Source organism: Pseudophryne corroboree, chromosome 10, assembly GCF_028390025.1.
Source record: "Pseudophryne corroboree isolate aPseCor3 chromosome 10, aPseCor3.hap2, whole genome shotgun sequence".
In the NCBI taxonomy this organism is placed as follows: Eukaryota; Metazoa; Chordata; class Amphibia; order Anura; family Myobatrachidae; genus Pseudophryne; species Pseudophryne corroboree.
In genome coordinates this window covers 101,227,941-101,247,539 of record NC_086453.1, presented here as the reverse complement: position 1 = coordinate 101,247,539, position 19,599 = coordinate 101,227,941, and the positions used below count along the sequence as shown (strand labels likewise).

Genomic DNA, 19,599 nt, shown 5'->3' with positions numbered 1-19,599 from the left:
CGGAGGAGAAAGCCAGGGAGTTATCCGAACTTGTCAGGAACCTCCTAAAACCAGGGACAGTGTCTGTGCATCAATGCACAAGAGTCCTGGGAAAGATGGTGGCTTCTTACGAAGCGATTCCATTCGGCAGATTCCACGCACGAACTTTTCAGTGGGATCTGCTGGACAAATGGTCCGGATCGCATCTGCAGATGCATCAGCGGATAACCTTATCGCCACGGACAAGGGTGTCTCTTCTGTGGTGGTTGCAGAGTGCTCATCTGTTAGAGGGCCGCAGATTCGGCATACAGGACTGGGTCCTGGTGACCACGGATGCCAGTCTGAGAGGCTGGGGAGCGGTCACACAAGGAAGAAACTTCCAGGGAGTATGGTCAAGCCTGGAGATGTCTCTTCACATAAATATACTGGAGCTAAGAGCGATTTACAATGCTCTAAGTCTGGCAAAACCCCTGCTTCAGGGTCAGCCGGTGTTGAACCAGTCGGACAACATCACGGCAGTCGCCCACGTAAACAGACAGGGCGGCACAAGAAGCAGGACAGCAATGGCAGAAGCTGCAAGGATTCTTCGCTGGGCGGAAGATCATGTGATAGCACTGTCAGCAGTATTCATTCCGGGAGTGGACAACTGGGAAGCAGACTTCCTCAGCAGACACGATCTACACCCGGGAGAGTGGGGACTTCATCCAGAAGTCTTCCACATGATTGTGAACCGTTGGGAAAAACCAATGGTGGATATGATGGCGTCCCGCCTCAACAAAAAACTGGACAGGTATTGCGCCAGGTCAAGAGATCCTCAGGCAATAGCTGTGGACGCTCTGGTAACACCGTGGGTGTTCCAGTCAGTGTGTGTGTTCCCTCCTCTGCCTCTCATACCAAAAGTACTGAGAATTATACGGCAAAAGGGAGTAAGAACGATACTAGTGGCTCCGGATTGGCCAAGAAGAACTTGGTACCCGGAACTTCAAGAGATGCTCACGGAGGATCCGTGGCCTCTACCTCTAAGACGGGACCTGCTTCAGCAGGGACCGTGTCTATTCCAAGACTTACCGCGGCTGCGTTTGACGGCATGGCGGTTGAACGCCGAATTCTAAAGGAAAAAGGCATTCCGGAAGAGGTCATTCCTACACTGGTAAAGGCCAGGAAGGAGGTGACTGCACAACATTATCACCGCATTTGGAGAAAATATGTTGCGTGGTGTGAGGCCAGGAAGGCCCCCACGGAGGAATTTCAACTGGGTCGATTCCTACATTTCCTGCAAACAGGATTGTCTATGGGCCTCAAATTGGGGTCCATTAAGGTTCAAATTTCGGCCCTGTCGATTTTCTTCCAGAAAGAATTGGCTTCAGTTCCTGAAGTCCAGACTTTTGTAAAAGGAGTACTACATATACAGCCCCCGGTTGTGCCCCCAGTGGCACCGTGGGATCTTAATGTAGTCTTGGATTTTCTCAAATCCCATTGGTTTGAGCCGCTCAAATCGGTGGAGATGAAGTATCTTACATGGAAAGTAACCATGCTACTGGCCCTGGCTTCAGCCAGGAGAGTATCAGAATTGGCGGCTTTATCATATAAGAGCCCATATCTGATTTTCCATACGGACAGGGCAGAACTGCGGACGCGTCCTCAATTTCTGCCTAAGGTGGTGTCAGCGTTTCACCTGAACCAGCCTATTGTGGTGCCTGCGGCTACTAACGAGTTGGAGGATTCCAAGTTGTTGGACGTGGTCCGGGCATTGAAAATATATATTTCAAGAACGGCGGGAGTCAGAAAGTCTGACTCACTGCTTATATTGTATGCACCCAACAAGATGGGTGCTCCTGCTTCTAAGCAGACGATTTCTCGTTGGATTTGTAGCACAATTCAACTTGCACATTCTGTGGCAGGCTTGCCACAACCTAAATCTGTCAAGGCCCATTCCACAAGGAAAGTGGGCTCATCCTGGGCGGCTGCCCGGGGAGTCTCGGCATTACAACTCTGCCGAGCTGCTACTTGGTCAGGGGCAAACACGTTTGCAAAATTCTACAAATTTGATACCCTGGCTGAGGAGGACCTTGAGTTCTCTCATTCGGTGCTGCAGAGTCATCCGCACTCTCCCGCCCGTTTGGGAGCTTTGGTATAATCCCCATGGTCCTGACGGAGTCCCCAGCATCCACTTAGGACGTTAGAGAAAATAAGAATTTACTTACCGATAATTCTATTTCTCGTAGTCCGTAGTGGATGCTGGGCGCCCATCCCAAGTGCGGATTGTCTGCAATACTTGTACATAGTTATTGTTACAAAAAAATCGGGTTGTTATTTGTTGTGAGCCGTCTGTTCAGAGGCTCCTACGTTTGTCATACTGTTAACTGGGTTCAGATCACAAGTTATACGGTGTGATTGGTGTGGCTGGTATGAGTCTTACCCGGGGTTCAATATCCTTCCTTATTGTGTACGCTCGTCCGGGCACAGTATCCTAACTGAGGCTTGGAGGAGGGTCATAGGGGGAGGAGCCAGTACACACCACCTAATCCTAAAGCTTTATTTTTGTGCCCTGTCTCCTGCGGAGCCGCTATTCCCCATGGTCCTGACGGAGTCCCCAGCATCCACTACGGACTACGAGAAATAGAATTATCGGTAAGTAAATTCTTATTTAAATGTTGTAACGGATAGAAAAATAGATGGTTTTCTAACAACTTGTTTTTGCCTTCAAAAGCTGGTTTGAGTACCACATAGTATGTTGGAAACAGTGTTTAAGAGCTAATTTAGTCGAGGGAGGTAGAGTTCGGATATACAGTACTTGTCCCAACAATGGAACAAAAGTTCTTTATGGAGAGAGGTCTCTAGCCATTCCATATTAAATAAGAAAAGAAGACGAGAGGTGGCCATAAACGCAATGGGTACAGCATTGTATATCCATTGCTGGAGAATAGCTTTCCGGCCCACCGTCGACAAGATCATTATCAGTTTTTTATCCTTAGGGTTCCTTGGTTGATTTGCAAGAAAGCCAAAGACAGCCCATGATGTAGTGCAAGAAATGTAGTGCCATAAACATGCAAGTCAGTCCAAAATTGCTGTATACAGCTACATTCCCAGAAGCAATGCATTGTGTCAGCTTCGGCAGTTGTACATTTAACACAACCCGCATCTTCTGCTATGCCCATAAGATGTCGCCTCTTAGGAGATAGATATGCTCTATGGAGCACTTTGTATGCTATCTCAGGGATAAGTTTCAGGGTTAGGTAGAAAGTGTCCATAATTTTGCTCAGAAGATATAGAAGAAACCTGTAATGCCCATTTGCCAAGTTGAGTGAAAATTCTGTATGGGGGTCTATTTCAATACGTATCCGGGAGAATATGATGGATATAGAGTAGGTACCCGTACCGATAAGCATGTCTAAAGGGTTGATATAGTCCTTGTTTTGCAAAAGGTCTTGTAACCAATTGCAAATAACGAAGAGCCTGCAGGTTATGGAATTTATGTTAAAGGCTTATATCAAACCTCACTGCCACCTCTTCAATAGAAAGCGTGATATGAGAGGTGTTTCGAAGACTGCGGAGATTGAGAATACCAGAAGAGTGGCCCTCCATAAAGGGTCGCGTAGCCTCTCCACCCCCGCCATATTTCAACATTATGTAAACAAGATTTTCTTTGCTCCTTGTATATTTCTGTGATTATCTACCTTGAAGGTATCCTGATTTTTTCCCCCCAAAGATCTCATTCCTCATCATGTTCACATGAAGGAGAAAGTCTCCCATCTGTCAGAACAGACTCTAAATTAAGCTAAAAAAAAATAAATGCATTTCTGAGTTAGATTTTTACCTGTGGTATATTATTTCTATTACTGGAAATGTTTTATCATTTATTCTTTAATGTGGCTCCCATTCCTTCCTTAACCAAGAAGGGTTCCAATCCTAAAGTTTACACTGAGGAGATGACTAAAGATTTTCACGGCTTATAAAGTCTTTATTTCTGCTAATATTTTAAAACAACTAGACTTCTCTCCCTTTCTATTTGACACATCTTCTTTTGCAGTTTGAGCTTTACTCTCCCAAAGATCAACTGATGGGAATTTTCATTCCTGTGGATTCTGTTCCAGGACAGGGCCATCTTTTTGTATGGGCTCAATGGGCAGTTGCCTAATGGCACCAGGAGTATAATGGCCATAGTCTGACAGCTGAGGGTCCCCTTTTTCCAGGGGTACCACATTTTTGAAAATTGGTCCTGGGGAACCAGAGATATCTGACTTCAAAGCAGTGGTCCCCATCCAAGCCTGTTAATTTTCCCAGCCAGATGTCTCGGGTTCTGATTTAGAGCTGTTCTGAGGGTATACTCCAAAAGCTGGAACTCTCCACTTTCGGTGTACACTGGCAGTTTGTCTCTACTATGCCCATAACCAGAGATATCAGCCTTTCAGCAGCTGGTCCCTGCTCCAGCTCAACACACCTGGTATACAGTTTTATATTTTTGTTGGTGGATTGCTCTGGCTCCTGAACTGCCATTCCCAAGTCCCCAGTACCTCCTGAAAGGGGACTCTAGTTTTTATCCCATTAAAAGCTAAGAAATCTATTTCCAGAAACTGGAGATATCTTCAGTCAAGCAAGCTGCCTTCCCACCGGAAAATGTTGAATATTAAACCCACTCCACTATCCACCCCTCCCCTCCTTATTAAATATCCTCTACCACCCTGGAAGTCATTTACCGGGTCCCCTTCATTCAGTCCAATGCCCCCTTCTACAGTTTAGTGTTCTCCCTCCCACCATCTGTGCAGTATAGGCGTAATTAGCAGAAATTACTACTGCATGCTGAGCGGAAGATAGAACACCCCCTACCGCCTGTGAGACATCAAAGCTGCCACTGTTAGCACATTGTTTCCACTTTTCTGGAAATGTGAGGCTCTGTAAAACCCAATACATTTTCAAGAATTACTGGTGGCTTACTCATCATCAAGATGTAGTACAGCTTGTTCCAACTGTGCCAAACACAAGTTTCTACACCAATCTCCATGTTGTACTTTACTCCCACTACCAGTACCAAACAAACCATAGTCACATTGCCATAGATTTTGTTACTGATTCACCACCTTCTGGTAAATACATCTGCATAATAGTGGATCACTTTTCCAAGATGGCCCAATTCATTCCTTTCAAGGGTCTTTTCTCTACAGCAAAAATGGTCAGACTATTAATTGATTAGTTCTTTCTCTGGGAATCTCCTTTCTCTAATTCCAGTGCTCCAGTGTCTCTGGCATTGGCTCCTATCGATGAGTTTCCTGACTCATTACTCTCTACAGCAACAAGGAGTCTTCTTTACCATCTCATCTCTCAACTGCCTCAATGTGTTCATTTGGAGGACCACAATTTATGGGTTCTTGCCTTGTGGCAGGTCTTAGAACTGGTAGACTCTGCGTACCCAGGTTATCAGTGCCATATCAGGCTAAATTTGCTCAGGATCCTCTTAATCTCTCTCTGCAGCGTGACATGAGCAATGATTTGAATATTTGCTATATACATACAGGGTCAGACTGAAAAGGAAATTTAATGCTGAATTTAACAGAGGTCAGATATTTGCATTACAAGGGAAGTTATGCAGTGAAAACAACACTTAGGGTGAAAATCCCCGTGTACTTATGATGTCACTGTCCTATCAGTATTTCGTTGGGTATCCTTTATTTTTCAAGACAGCAGCACAGCGACGTGCCATTGAACCAACCAATGTTTGGAGCTCTTCCTTCTTTGTTATGTGGTGCCATGAGACAATTATAGCCTCAATTAATTCTCTTTTATTGGATGGACGTCTCAGATGTACCAGTTTTTTCAAACTGAACCACAAACGTTCTATGGGGTTCAGGTCTGGCCTGTTTCCTGGCCATCCCCGCACCTGTATGTCATTCTCTGTGAACCACTGTTTGCATATCCATGCAGTGTGGCAGGGAGCTGAATCCTACTGGAAAAAAAATGGGGCATTATCTGGAAAAAGATCCCTGGTAGAAGTTTTCGTTGTAGGATGGTGTCAATGTACTTTCTGCTGCTCAGTGTGCCATCTATGACATGAAGGCGCCCTACAGCATCTGCTGTCATACATGCCCAGATCATAACACTTGTAGGATTCTTTGTTGTCGCTTGAATGCAATCTGGATGTACCTCTTCCCCGATGCGGCGTCTCACATATTTTCTCCCATCACTAACAAATATCGATATCTAAGTTTCGTCACTCCATACCACTTGTTTTCACTGACCTTCTGTCCATGCAATGTGTTCTTTTGCCCACTGTATTTGTTTCTGCCGCTGCTTTTTATTCAGGAATGGCTTTTTTCGGGGGAATCCTACCTTTTAGGCCAACCTCCGTTGGTCTTCTCCGTACCGTTTTTGCACTGACAAAAACACCAGTTGCACTCAGTTCACTGCTAATGGCTGCAGGTGGCATCCATCTGTCCCTGACGAAAATTTGTTTTATTCTCCTATCATCAACAGCTGTTGTGCACTTTTCTGCCCTTTTCCTTCTTTGTTTTGTATAGATTGTGTTTCCTGATAGCGTAAACAAAACTTTCGTACTCCTGATGTTGTCACATTCCCACCAACTTCTCTCGCAATTGCTGCATACGAAAGACTATTTTCACATAACACCACAATCCTGGATCTCTGCCAGGGTGACCAGTCACCACTTTGCCTAGAAGACATTGTATTTATTTTTTACACCATCAATAGCACTGAACAATCCACACAAACATCCAACCGTAATTGCACTTCAATAACCAACTTTATTCTGCAAAATGAAACATCCAAACTGACCTTTCCCACCTTTGAACATGACCTTGCACCTGCTCATAAACGACAGCTGATTGGTCATTAGAACGACGATTCCGATTGTCTGATAGCTGTTACTACAATCCACTTCTTGAATCTCACGCATCTGTGCTTTGTCTGATTGAAAGTAGCATAACTTCCCTTGTAATGCAAATATTTGACCTCTGTGTATTGTGTTAAATTCAGCATTAAATTTCCTTTCATTTGATATATGAATCATTGCACTGCGTGAAGTGTAACAGTTTTTATAAGCATTCAAAGTTGAAAAACATTCACATTTCATAAAGTGTCCGCAATTTTGGCCACCACTGTATGTATGAATGTGTGTGTATACATATATATATACATATATACATATATATAAATATACACACACACACACACACTGTTCGGCGGCACCCCTGGACACAAAAATCATTCCACACCACACAGGGAAGAAGATCAACGTTTCGAAGTTTACTTTGTCATCAGTATATTTTTAAGAGCACTTCATATATATGTGATAACAGAGAAGTAGGGGTTAAACAACTGGAATCCATGTTCTTGAAATTTCTACAAAGAGGTTACAGAGAGGATGATCTTATCAAGGCGAGAAACAAAATTTTAGCTGTACCTGATGATCAATTGTTAAATTCCACAGTCAGAAAAAGTAAAAATCGTCATGTGTGGGTTAGTAAACATACACACATGAGTACCAATGTAAATAACAAAGCAAAGTCTCTTTGGCCTATGATTATATCAGACAAGGATTTAGGATCACTACATAACAAGTCTCATGAAATGCTACCGACGGGGAAAAACTTAAAGGATTATTTCGTGCGGAATGATGTATCACAGTTAGGGAAGAAACAGAGTAGTACCTTTTTAGGTAAACCCCCAAAATGGGTGTTTTAAATGTCCTAACTGTATTACCTGTAGCTTCTTACAAACAGGAGCGACCTTTCACCATCCATACACAGGAATAAAATATAATATCCGACATCGCCCTACGTGTACCAGTAGGTATGTGGTGTATGTGATAACTTGCCCATGCTCTATAATCTATGTAGGCAAAACTGAGGTCAACTTCCGAGAAAGGATGGCGCAAAATCGGACTGACATATGGGCAGCTATCAATACTGGATCTAGTATTCAACCAGTGGCACGTCATTTCATCGACGCCAAAAATAATCTCTCTTCTTTAGGATATCGGATCATTGACCATGTGCCTCCCTAGAGGTGGGGATAGATCCACTAAGTTGTTGCAGAGAGAGGCCGAATGGATTCTACGACTTGACTCATTGACCCCTAGGGGGCTAAATGAGAATATTGGAATGCAAGAATTCCTGTAAGAAGACTTTTCTTTTATAGGAGAGGAGAACTTTGGGATGCATGCATTCCCCAAATAAGATTTTACACATATAGGAGAGGGGGATGCCAGCGTACCATTATCCTGTCTAGAATTAGTTTTGTTTTGAGTAATTGGAAATTTATAATAAGTAAGAGTTTGAAGACTTTTTGCTCATAATTCCAGTAAGATTTTGATTGTTAATGCATGCCATTATAAAGTTATAAGTGAGCTAGGATATTTGATAGATTGTCCAAGACTAAACTGTATGTTTGATTGTTTTTAATGCTATGTAGTGTTATCATTACACTGATTTTAATCATTGTATATGTCGTTACTATGGTAACTATGAGCACTTCCTGTCTGGACACTTGTTTGAACAGGAAATGGGGGGGGGGGGGTTTATTGTGCTAATTGGGGTTGACGGTATATAAAGCTTTGTATTGTTGTATTGCATATAATTGGCTTGATAAAAGTGATGGGAAGCGCTGAAACGTTGCCTACAAGCTGTTGTCAGAGACTTCTTTTATTCCATCCTGAGTGCCGCCATTGGAGGATATGCAACACAAACCCCAAGGACTCATGGTGAGGAAGGCACCAGGTACAGTACTTTGTGGTTTCCAGTGAGTGCCGGAGCTTGGAGTTTGTATGTGTGTGTGTATATTATATATATATAAAAACCCTTTTCTTGACAGAAGCCCCTGCCTGCAAGTTTTCTGTCAGTCCTGTGATCTCTGGATTGGGTATTATAGCCGTTCCTTTAAACCAGGAGTGGGAAACCTGCGGTCCTCCAGCTGTTGTTAAACTACACATCCCAGCAGGCCATGCAACAGTTTTAGCATAGCCAAATAGCAAAACTGTATCAAGGCATGCTGGAATGTGTAGTTCAGCAACAGCTGTAGGGCCGCAGGTTTCCCACTCCTGGTTTAAACTCTCAGGAATTCTTACTTGTGTATTCCTTCTAGAATCAGCAAGAAATGGAAACTCATATTGTGGACTATGCTATTAGTTGCTGTATGTTTCCTACTGTACAAAGGTCTTTCAAGAAATTGTCCTATGTGCTAACATCAAATTGAAAGTTGTGCACATTGTTAACAGGTTTCTTGAATCATTAATTTGCTCCTTCCCAAATGATAGATGATGTTCATTATATCCATAACATATGTTTAATTATTCTCCAAAACCTTCACTGAATACGGTTTCTCATTCTCACTATCCTAAATATACCATTGAACGTCTAAATTGCAATTAGAAAATCACATGCATTCAGAAAATAGAATGAAAGAATAATAAGGCCATTCCTACTGTACCTGCCATTTTATCCAGGAGAATGTCATACAACGCAAATTAATTATCCCTGCTATTTTACCGGATGCACAATGCAGGAGATATTTCCTGTGTGCAGTAACACTGGATATAGCAGTCCCCTTTCTTTTTCAGTAGGGATTGGGGTCTTTGCAATTTACCCCCTCCACGGACATCACCGCCACGATAGCACACAACCCACCCACCCACCCCTCGGACATCATTGCTGATAGCACCCCCTCCCGGACATCACCGCCACTGATTGCAACCGACATAGCCGCCAATAGTGACCCCCTCACCGGGATCACAGCCACCACCACACTACTGCAGAGAGGTGCTGTTTGTCATTATATCACGCTCAGATTTAAATATCTTTTTTGTTTTTTTTAATGAATTAAACAGGAATGATTTGCCATATGTACAAATAGGGTGGCCAATCCCGTGATCGGGATTCCAGGAATTAGGCCAAAAATCGTCCGGGATTGGAAGCTCCGATCCCAGGGGATTAATGCTCCCGACTCCCCCTGTGACTCTGAAATCACGCTGCGCAGTCGCTAGCCCGTCACCCGCTGTGCCGCCTCATGAGAAGCTGACCTTCACCCGCCGCCGAGTGTGGTGGAAGATTCCCACCCACCCCGTTAGATTGGTGAATTTTGTGTGTGGGCAGGATGGGGGAAGGGAACGGACGGACACATTAAGAAAGGGAATCCCGGGATTGACCATTTTTCAATCCCGATACCCAGGATTGAAAAAATGGTCCAGGATTGGCCACCCTATGTACAAAAACACACAGGTTTAGTGAAACCTGTGTGTTTTTAGTAGAAACAGCCGTGTTTTCAGATAGAAAAATGGGTCTTTTTCTGGGTATTTGGTTTCGCATGCCTGAGGCAGCTGAAACAAATCCACGATAAGCCATGTCTCGCGCCAGTTTATCGGGAGTAATTGGATAGCCCCCGGCGAGACATTACAGTCTGCCTCAGAGGTGCATGCATTGCCAATGTTCATGTAGTTGAGCAGTTATTTGCTAGTGTGCAGGCGTGAAACTTTCTGTGAAACCCCTATGATGCATGCATTACAGAATATACGCTCAAAGGCGCTGTTGCGATCTGGACAGATATCAGAAAGGTGGTATATCAGAAATGATGGGCGTTCATGGTCTGTTCAGTGGGTGGGTTGTACGGGTGTCATGGGTGTATCAATGCAAGGAGCTGCGTTCCCAGCCGCAAGTATAGGAAGCCATGATCAGGTTGAGAAACTGCACCTACCGTGGGACTGGTGTCATTTTTGTTGGTGCGACCAATAGTGAGGTACATGAATTCACCAATCGTATTACAGTGTGTATGGGTGCTAAAAGTGGGCATCTCAGTCCTTGCATAGTCTGCTGCACGGATGTACGGAAGGAGTTTGTAGCAGCGTTTACATGAAGTCACGGATGGGTGACCGCCGATCGACACTCCTGCGTTAGCTATTATGTGAAACTCGGAATCACGACCAAAGTCTCTTAATGTAAGGACCATGCAGGCTCAAACGCTGTGATCAAAGGCCCTTTCTGAGCCATATGACACAGATAACTAGTGTTTTATGAGCAGTATGAATTAGTTGTGATCACATGTCTGTCTCTTGAATATGAAACTTGCCTGAAGTAATTGGTTAGAATCTTTCTAGAAATTTTAAGATCCATGTTTATGAAGGAAATTTGCCTATAGGTAGCACATACATTAATACCACTGCCTTTTTTATTATGTGGGTTTAATGTGGGATAGAGGTACTTCAGTAATTGGTCAGTGTAGGAATGAGATCATAAGAATGTTGTTGAATGGTGGAAGAGTTTCCGCCATCATTTCATTCCGAATTCTGGTATTTATTCATCATTTAGAAATCATTCCATGTAAACGTGTGAGCATGCGCAATGGCGGGATATACTGTAGTTTGCACATGTGGAAAGGAGCTCTGCCACAGACTCGGAGTTTCTCCTTGTGTTGCAGGTAGCAGGAGTGACATTACCAAACATCGGGAAAATAACCATGGAAACAAACTGATACACCATCACCATCATACAGGAGACCTGTCTGATGTATCAGTTGCCAATGGCCATCCTAGGTGAGGATTTATAATATTTCCATATTTCAGGGGATAAATTCTTTCTCTAGTGTATTGATGACGGTGGAGACAGTGCTGTTCTGTGAGGTTTATGGAGAGGAAGATTATGTAGATGTGTAATATTTTGTAAATAATTAGCACTGATTAGTTTTTATAGAAGATTCTCTGTAGTTTATTTATGAAGAGTTGGGTTCTAAAACCTGACGCCGCTGAGCGCATTTATACCAGATCTTTAAAAGGGCAATGCTTTTACTAGCTGTGTCTTGCTAGTACATACATTGCCCTTTTAAAAATCGGGCATACACATGCACAGAAGTGTCAGATTTTACAACCCAACTCTTCATAAATAAGCCCCTCAGGATAGATCTACTAAAGCTTCTACAAATAAGAAGGGGTGGTGTTGCCCAAAGCAACCAATCAGATTTTAGCTATAATTTCTCCATTGTATCCTGGAAAATGATAGAATCTGATTACTATGGCAACGCATCCACTTGACTGTTAGAGGCTTTAATACATCTACCCATCAGTCCGCATGGCTTGAATCATATCTGAGTTTGCCTCTGATATTGCAGAGCTTAGAGTCACTGGTCGTCTCCTGCAAGGATTCCTGCTACCTGTATTAGTGGATTACTGGTCCTTGTATACTTATCTCATTACCTTCCTCCCTTGTATTATGCCAGTACCAAAACACCTAACCCGCTAGTGTACAATAGAGCCATACACATACCCAGGCATGCCAAGTGATGTATATGCATATGTAAAGAAAATAAATACCAACATTAAAAATAGTAACAAATTTATTATAATAAAAAAATAAAACCTGATATATTCAGACTATCTAATTAGCTGGAATCATACATTATAGTACATTGCATTACATTACGTCAATCACATTACATTTACTGTACAACATATCTTAATATAGGAGCTGCTTGGGATCCGGTCTCTAGGTCGACAGTAACTAAGTCGGCACTATCTAGGTCGGCACTATCTAGGTCGACCACTATTGGTCGACAGGGTATCTATGTCGACATATTCTAGGTCGACAGGTGAAAAGGTCGACATGAGTTTTTCACAATATTTTTCCTTTTTTTAACCTTTTCATACTTAATGTTCCACGTGGACTATAATTGGGAACGGTAACCTTTCCCGAAGCATGCGAGGGGACACAGTGCACAAATTGGGGTTCCCGGTCACTGTACGAAGAAAACGACACAAAACCCCCATAAAAAACCCATGTCCACCTTTTGACCTGTCGACCTAGAACGTGTCGACCTTGAGTGAGACCCTGTCGACCTAGTTACTGTCGATCAATAGTGGTTGACCTAGACACTGTCGACCTAGTTACTATCTACCTTCCATACCACACCCGAGCTGCTCTGTACCTTACAGATTGAAGAGGATAAATATCCGATAATAGCGGGTAACAATGTGTTGATTTTGTTATTATATCATTATATTTCCTTCCTATAATTATCAGCGTTCCAGACCCCTCATCCTAACTGGTTGCCCCACTCTCCTGACACTCTCACATGTTGCACCTGTACAGATAAACATATATATGAGATATGAGATCATATAGGTATTTGTATAAAGCATGGAAAAGTAAATTCATAATGTAACAAAACTTCTCCAATAGTCACACCTCTGTACTCATGTTAAAAATACATTACATGAAAGTGACTGTGGCATAAATCATACAATTGCATTACATACCATTTATATCACATTCTTAAGTATCTCCTCTGGCCAAAAATAAACATACAGTACTACAAACGATAAAGATCTGACAATAAAAAATACAAATAAGTTTTTTTGGGTGTTTTTTTAGCTGTTGCTTCAGAAGACTATAGGGGGAGATGTACTGTATGAAGCAGGAGTGTAGAAGTTTCCTATAGCAACCAATCATGGTCTACCTCTAATTTCTGTATAATGTACTTAATGAATGCTAACTTCAAAACTGGTTGGTTGCTAGGGACAACTCCTACACTAGTCCAGCTCTCCACACTTTTCACACAATACACCTGCCTCATAGTGTCCTACTGGTGACAGGTAAGTTGTGGCAGATTTACGGTAGAGTCATGTACATCAGTAATGAGACTAGCTATTCTTTACTGTATTTCTCTTAGAGATGTGAAGCGATCTCTGACACTGTGTGGCAATGTATAACAAAATACATAACTTGTAGAAAATGTAGCTCCTGAATCACCTGTTGTTGAGGTTAAAAAGGAAGCATTAAGGTCAAGATTCTGCCAAAGTGGGTGACAAATTACTAACCCATTCAGCAATCGATGACAGCGCATCAGTTAAGTCGAGATGCAAAACTCATACCTGCCAATTACAGTGTGCGCTATAGACCTTCTTTTTGTACACACTCTTCTCTCTCTAACCTCAGTATATTGGGCAGTACTGATGGTATAATGGTTAGCATTACTGCCTCACAGCAGTGAGGTCATGGGTTCAATCCCATGGCTCTAACTGTGTGGAGTTTGTATATTCTTCCCGTACTTGCGTGGATTTCCTCCGGGTACTCCGGTTCCCTCCCACAATCAAAAAATATACTGGTAGGTTAACCCTAATGTCTATGTGTGTGCATGTACGTGTGGTAGGGAATATAGGGGGTAATTCAGAGTTGATCGCAGCAGCAAATTTGTTAGCGGTTGGGCAAAACCAAGTGCACTGCAGGGGGGGGAGGCAGACATAATATGTGCAGAGTGAGTCAGATTCGGGTGGTTTATATTTTTTCCGTGCAGGGTAAATACTGGCTGCTTTATTTTTACATTGCAATTTAGATTTAAGTCTGAACGCACCCCACCCAAATCCAAGTCTACCTGCACATGTTAAATCTGCCACCCCCCCCACCCCCCCTGCAGTGCACATGGTTATGCTGCTAACAAATTTGCTGCTGCGATCAACTCTGAATTAGGCCCATAGATCGTAAGCTCCACTGGGGCAGGGACTGATGTGAATGGATAAATATTCTTGGTAAAGCGCTGCGGAATATGTGTGTGCTATATAAATAACTGGTAATAATAATATATGTATCAAGCTCTGCTTTTTACTGAATTGGAATTTGTTTCTACCTTCTGTATTTGGAGAACAATTCTTCTTCATGGAGAGATTTAGCGTTATGCTGTCATTTTATAGTATAGATGCCATTGGTCTAATTCTTATATTTATATCGTAACTTTTTGAGTTCAGTTGAGCTGTAACTGAAAACTTAAAAAAAAAAAAAACAACATGAAAGACTTCATGGCAGTGATGCCTAAATAAATGTGTACAAAATGTTACTAAATCTTGGCCCGAAAAACTGTGATTGTGGGAATGGGGGCTGACCACATGGGTGGAGGACAGACCTGCTACCAGGTGGCACCGAACACAGGAGTAGCAAAAATGACAGGTGGGTGGGTTCAGTTCAGTAGGGGGCTGTATAATTCGTAAGTGCTAAATGTATCGCCCAACGAAAACAAAAGATGTATAGATTTGTTTTCACAATATCATACCATGATTAAAATATAGCAATGCAAATCATGTGTGCACCCTTAATAGCAATTATAGCAACATGTTCAAATAAATGCATAAGCAAGATATACTGTACCTTAAAGAAACCTCTTTAAATAATCCAACTGATCTGATAAATTAGTATAAATGTGGGTTGAGTAAGAGAACACATGGTTCTTTTCAAAATCCAGGAAAAAAACACTTCCCCAAAAGGAAAGTTTTGCGTTAAGAGTAGATCTAGATTCTGTGGTATATTATAAGCTTGGGTGAAGGTGTACTGGTTTTGCCGTAGCATTGTGAGTCTTACGGGAGTGTTGCAAGCGTCTCGCGGTAGTGGTTGCGAACCTCATTCACATCAGAGGCCATACTCTGATGGACAATCTGCGTCTAGCATGGGCCTGCTGCTTCTGATAGTTGCATCTAAAGATGATTAAAGTGGGTGTCTTGGTGCTTACACATTCAGACACATACGCTAGGGAAGAGCTTGTACTGTAGCTCCATTTGCATATAGTCGCAGAAGCAAGGCCAGCACAAGATGCGCACATGAACGCGGCAGCCCCACCTTTTTTGGGTTACCTATAAGGTATATGTGGGATTTATACTGGTTGGAATATTACATGTGTGTCTACTTATGCTACTAGATTTTGTCTTTCTACTATGATTCAGTGGCCTAGTTGTAATTGCTTAGAAGCGTAGATTTTATGTACAGTACTGAGTACAGTGCAGTTATCTACTTGGCTCTTGCTATTGATTACTTTTGTTTTTTAAGTAAATACTTTGTTGTGCCTATCTCAAAATAATATTTTTATTTTTGAAGACCCCATCATTTGAGTTAACTTTCCAGGGAGATTTGAGATATTTCATGACTTCGGAGGAAGAACACCTCTTAGCTGGGACTGGGGCAATAAATTTTGGCAACATTTCTAGAGCGTCTTTGGTAAATACCTTCCACTGATTAGGAATCTGAAATATTCTATTACTTCTATGCCATTTGGTGTAATAAACATAATTTTTATCAGATGAAACTGCAGAGGTCCATGGGAAATATCCTGTCAATAGGCAAAACAGAAGCACCCCAAATGCCCAGGTATCTAAGCTTTCCTGCACGACTAGCTTATCTGCTACTCCAAGACTGCACATCTCCGGGGCTGTGTAAGGCAGATTCTCTGGCATCGATTCCACAGATGTTCCATTTGTGCAGGAGAGTCCGAAGTCCGTCAGTTTAATATTGCGGCATTCTTGGTCAAAGATGAGAATATTTTCAGGCTTTATATCGCGATGTACTAGGCCTTTCATGTGCATGTACTCCAAAGCACTGGAAAGTTGTATAGCACAACGTTTAACAGAGAGTTCTGGCAGACCAGCCTAAAGACAGGAAATATCTAGGTGAGCTGCTATCTAAATGTAATTTGATAACATACAGTACATCCAGGATATGGACCACGTCAGTCCCCGACGGATCGGGCAGTGTGTATGCTCAACACACTGCCCGATCTGTCCATAGATATATCTACAGATCAATTGATCTGCAGATATATCTATTAGTGTGTACCCACCTTAAGTGTTCACACACCCCTGCAGGGTACAGCCTTAAGTACTGTAATACATGTTTCTGCACAATAATATTATTGCACAATTATTACCTATTTACTAATATTAATAAGACAGGTATTATTGGAATACATTTCTAGGGGCTGATGCTGAATGTTAAGCAATGCTGGTAAACTATACAGGGCTGGATTAACCATTAAGTAAACTAAGCACCTGCTCAAGGCATCAAGGAAAGCGGGGCGCCACAGAAATTCAATGAAAAAAATAATATGCACATACACATATATACTATAGACCAGCGACTCACAGCTGTATGTTACAAGAGGGTAAGGCTCTGATTACGGCCATTTAGCCAGTGTAGAGATGGAGAAAAGTGCCTCCGTCTCAGAAAAAAATAATTTACCATGTTAAACACATCAGACTATATAAAAGAAGTTTATTGACAACTGCACATGCAAGGACTCAAATTGCAAGAAGATCCCACTCAGGCCCAAGAAGGTCTATCACTGCGGGAAAAGTCTTCCATAAACTTTTTGTAAGAATCCCCATCATACAGATGTGTCCTCATACATCTTGCCTCAATACGCCATATAGCAGGAGAAACCTGGCGTGAGTGAGCTGACAGGTCCTGCGCAACTCCATTAGCATCAGACGTCCTTTTTGCCAAAAATGCATCTTATTGGCATTGCTATTTGAATAGGACGTACAAACAGACTCTGCTGATTAAAATGATGTGCGTCTGCGGCTGTAACTGCATGTGAAATGCTACATTACAGTGTTTTCTAGGAAAACACTTTAGCATACCATTGCAGATACAGCTACGGTTGCACACAGAATATAGGCATGCTGCATATCATTTGAATCAGTGTATGATGCTTGTGCGTCCTAGTCTCATCGTTTTGCAAATAAGTTGCATTTTAATGGAAAAAAATGCATGTAAAGATGTTCAGCGGTACGGAGTCCCATCATGGCATGACGTGACTAGAAGGGCTATTTACCGTGCAGGAAGGCTAAATGTAAGTGGACATATCTGTATGCCTCAAATACACTACAAACCTGCTAACACAGTACAAAGCTTTGCTTGGCTTTGAAATGTTAAATCAAGTATAAAAGAGATTTGTTTTTCAGCACATACCTGCGGCTTCATTAGAGAGAAAAGGTTATCACATGCTATCTCTTGGGCAAACACGTAATGTCTATCGGTCTGAAAAGCAATTCCAAAGGTATCGATAATGCATGGATGCATTGAAAGACTGAGTGAAACACAATACTCGATGAGGAAGCATCGAAGATCTGTGTTATCTTTCTGCATGAATTTCAGAGCCATTAGATTTCCTGTAACAAACACAAAAATAGGATTTTAATACCTACCGGTAAATCCTTTTCTCGTAGTCCATAAGGGATATTGGGGGAAACTAGTATGACGGGGGGGGTATAGACGGGTCCAAAGGAGCCAGTGCACTTTAAATTTCTTCATCTGGGTGGTTTCTTCAACTGGGTGTGCTGGCTCCTTCCCTCTATGCCCCCTTCCACAGGCAGTTATAGGTAAAAACATGCCTGAAGGAGAAAGGATATATATGAGAGAAGGAACATGATAACAAAAAGTGGTGAGATTTACATACCAGCACACCACTAACATAAAACAACCAGCAATGGCTGGCAACAGCAACAGCTGAATAGGTAACTATAGAACAAGAACCTGTAGAAAAGTCAACACACTGAGGCGGGTGCCCAATATCCCTTATGGACTACGAGAAAAGGATTTACCGGTAGGTATTAAAATCCTCTTTTTTCTAGCATCCATAAGGGATATTGGGGGAAACTAGTATGATGGGGACGTCCCAAAGCTACCAGAATGTGCGGGAACGTGCGGAGACTGCTGCAGCACCGCCTGCCCAAACTGGGTATCCTCGTTGGCCAGGGTATCAAACTTATATAACTTCACAAAGGTGTTCTTCAGCGACCAGGTATCAGCTCGGCACAGTTGCAAGACCGAGACTCCACGGGCAGCCACCAAGGAAGAGCCCACTGATCTTGTAGAGTGGGCCTTCAGAGACTTAGGAACAGGTAAGGCTGCCGAGACATAGGCCTGTTGAATAGTAAGCCTAATCCAACGAGGAATCTGATTTTCTGACCCGAGCCATGCACTTGACATAGATCCTCAAGGCACGCACAGCATCCAATGCCTCCGGAGGAGCAGAAGCATCAGAACTGGACGGAATTACAATAGGTTGATTCAGGTGAAAGCGCAGAGACAACCTTCGGCAGGAACTGCTGTCTAGTCCGGAGCTCCACTCTGTCCTTGTAAAAGACTTGACAGATTTTTACACGATAAGGTCCCCAATTCCGAGACACGTCGAGCAGAGGCCAGGGCCAGTAACATCACCATCTTCCACGTGAGGTACTTGTGTTCTACCGTCATCAGAGGTTCAAACCAGGAGTACTGTAGAAATTCCAACACTACATCCAAATCCCAGGGTGCCGTAGGCGGCACAAAAGGAGGTTGTATGTGGAGTACCCCTTGCAAGAAGGTCTAAACTTCTGGCAACCCTGCCAATTTCTTCTGAAAGAAAAATGAGAGAGCTGAAATCTGGACCTTAATGGGACCCAGACGTAAGCCCTTATCCACACCAGCCTGCAGGAAACGTAAGAAAAATTCCAAGTGAAACTCTGCAGGCGGATATGTGCGTTCCTCACACCAAGAGACATATCTCTGCCAGATATGATGATAGTGTTTTAACGTCACAGGTTTTCTGGATTGCACCATAGTAGCAATGACCTTTTCTCTAACGTCCTAAGTGGATGCTGGGGACTCCGTAAGGACCATGGTGAATAGCGGCTCCGCAGGAGACTGGGCACATCTAAAGAAAGCTTTAGGACTATCTGGTGTGCACTGGCTCCTCCCCCTATGACCCTCCTCCAAGCCTCAGTTAGATCTTTGTGCCCGAACGAGAAGGGTGCACACTAGGGGCTCTCCTGAGCTTCTTAGTGAAAGTTTTAGTTTAGGTTTTTTATTTTCAGTGAGACCTGCTGGC

At 42.8% G+C, this 19,599-nt stretch overlaps 1 protein-coding gene across 4 annotated transcripts in view; it reads right to left on the bottom strand.

Annotated features, from left to right (window-relative positions):
• Window positions 1–12,291: 12,291 nt before the first annotated feature.
• Window positions 12,292–19,599, bottom strand: part of LOC134966140 (serine/threonine-protein kinase SBK1-like) — a 28,905-nt gene continuing 21,597 nt past the window's right edge. For all 4 annotated transcript variants that reach the window (XM_063942663.1, XM_063942664.1, XM_063942662.1 and 1 more), the window contains 2 exons: window positions 17,700–17,899; window positions 12,292–16,378 (listed from right to left, as the gene is read on the bottom strand). In XM_063942663.1, coding sequence (XP_063798733.1) covers window positions 15,800–16,378; window positions 17,700–17,899 — 779 coding nt within the window. In that variant the 3' untranslated portion in view covers window positions 12,292–15,799. The remainder of the gene's footprint in view (window positions 16,379–17,699; window positions 17,900–19,599) is intronic.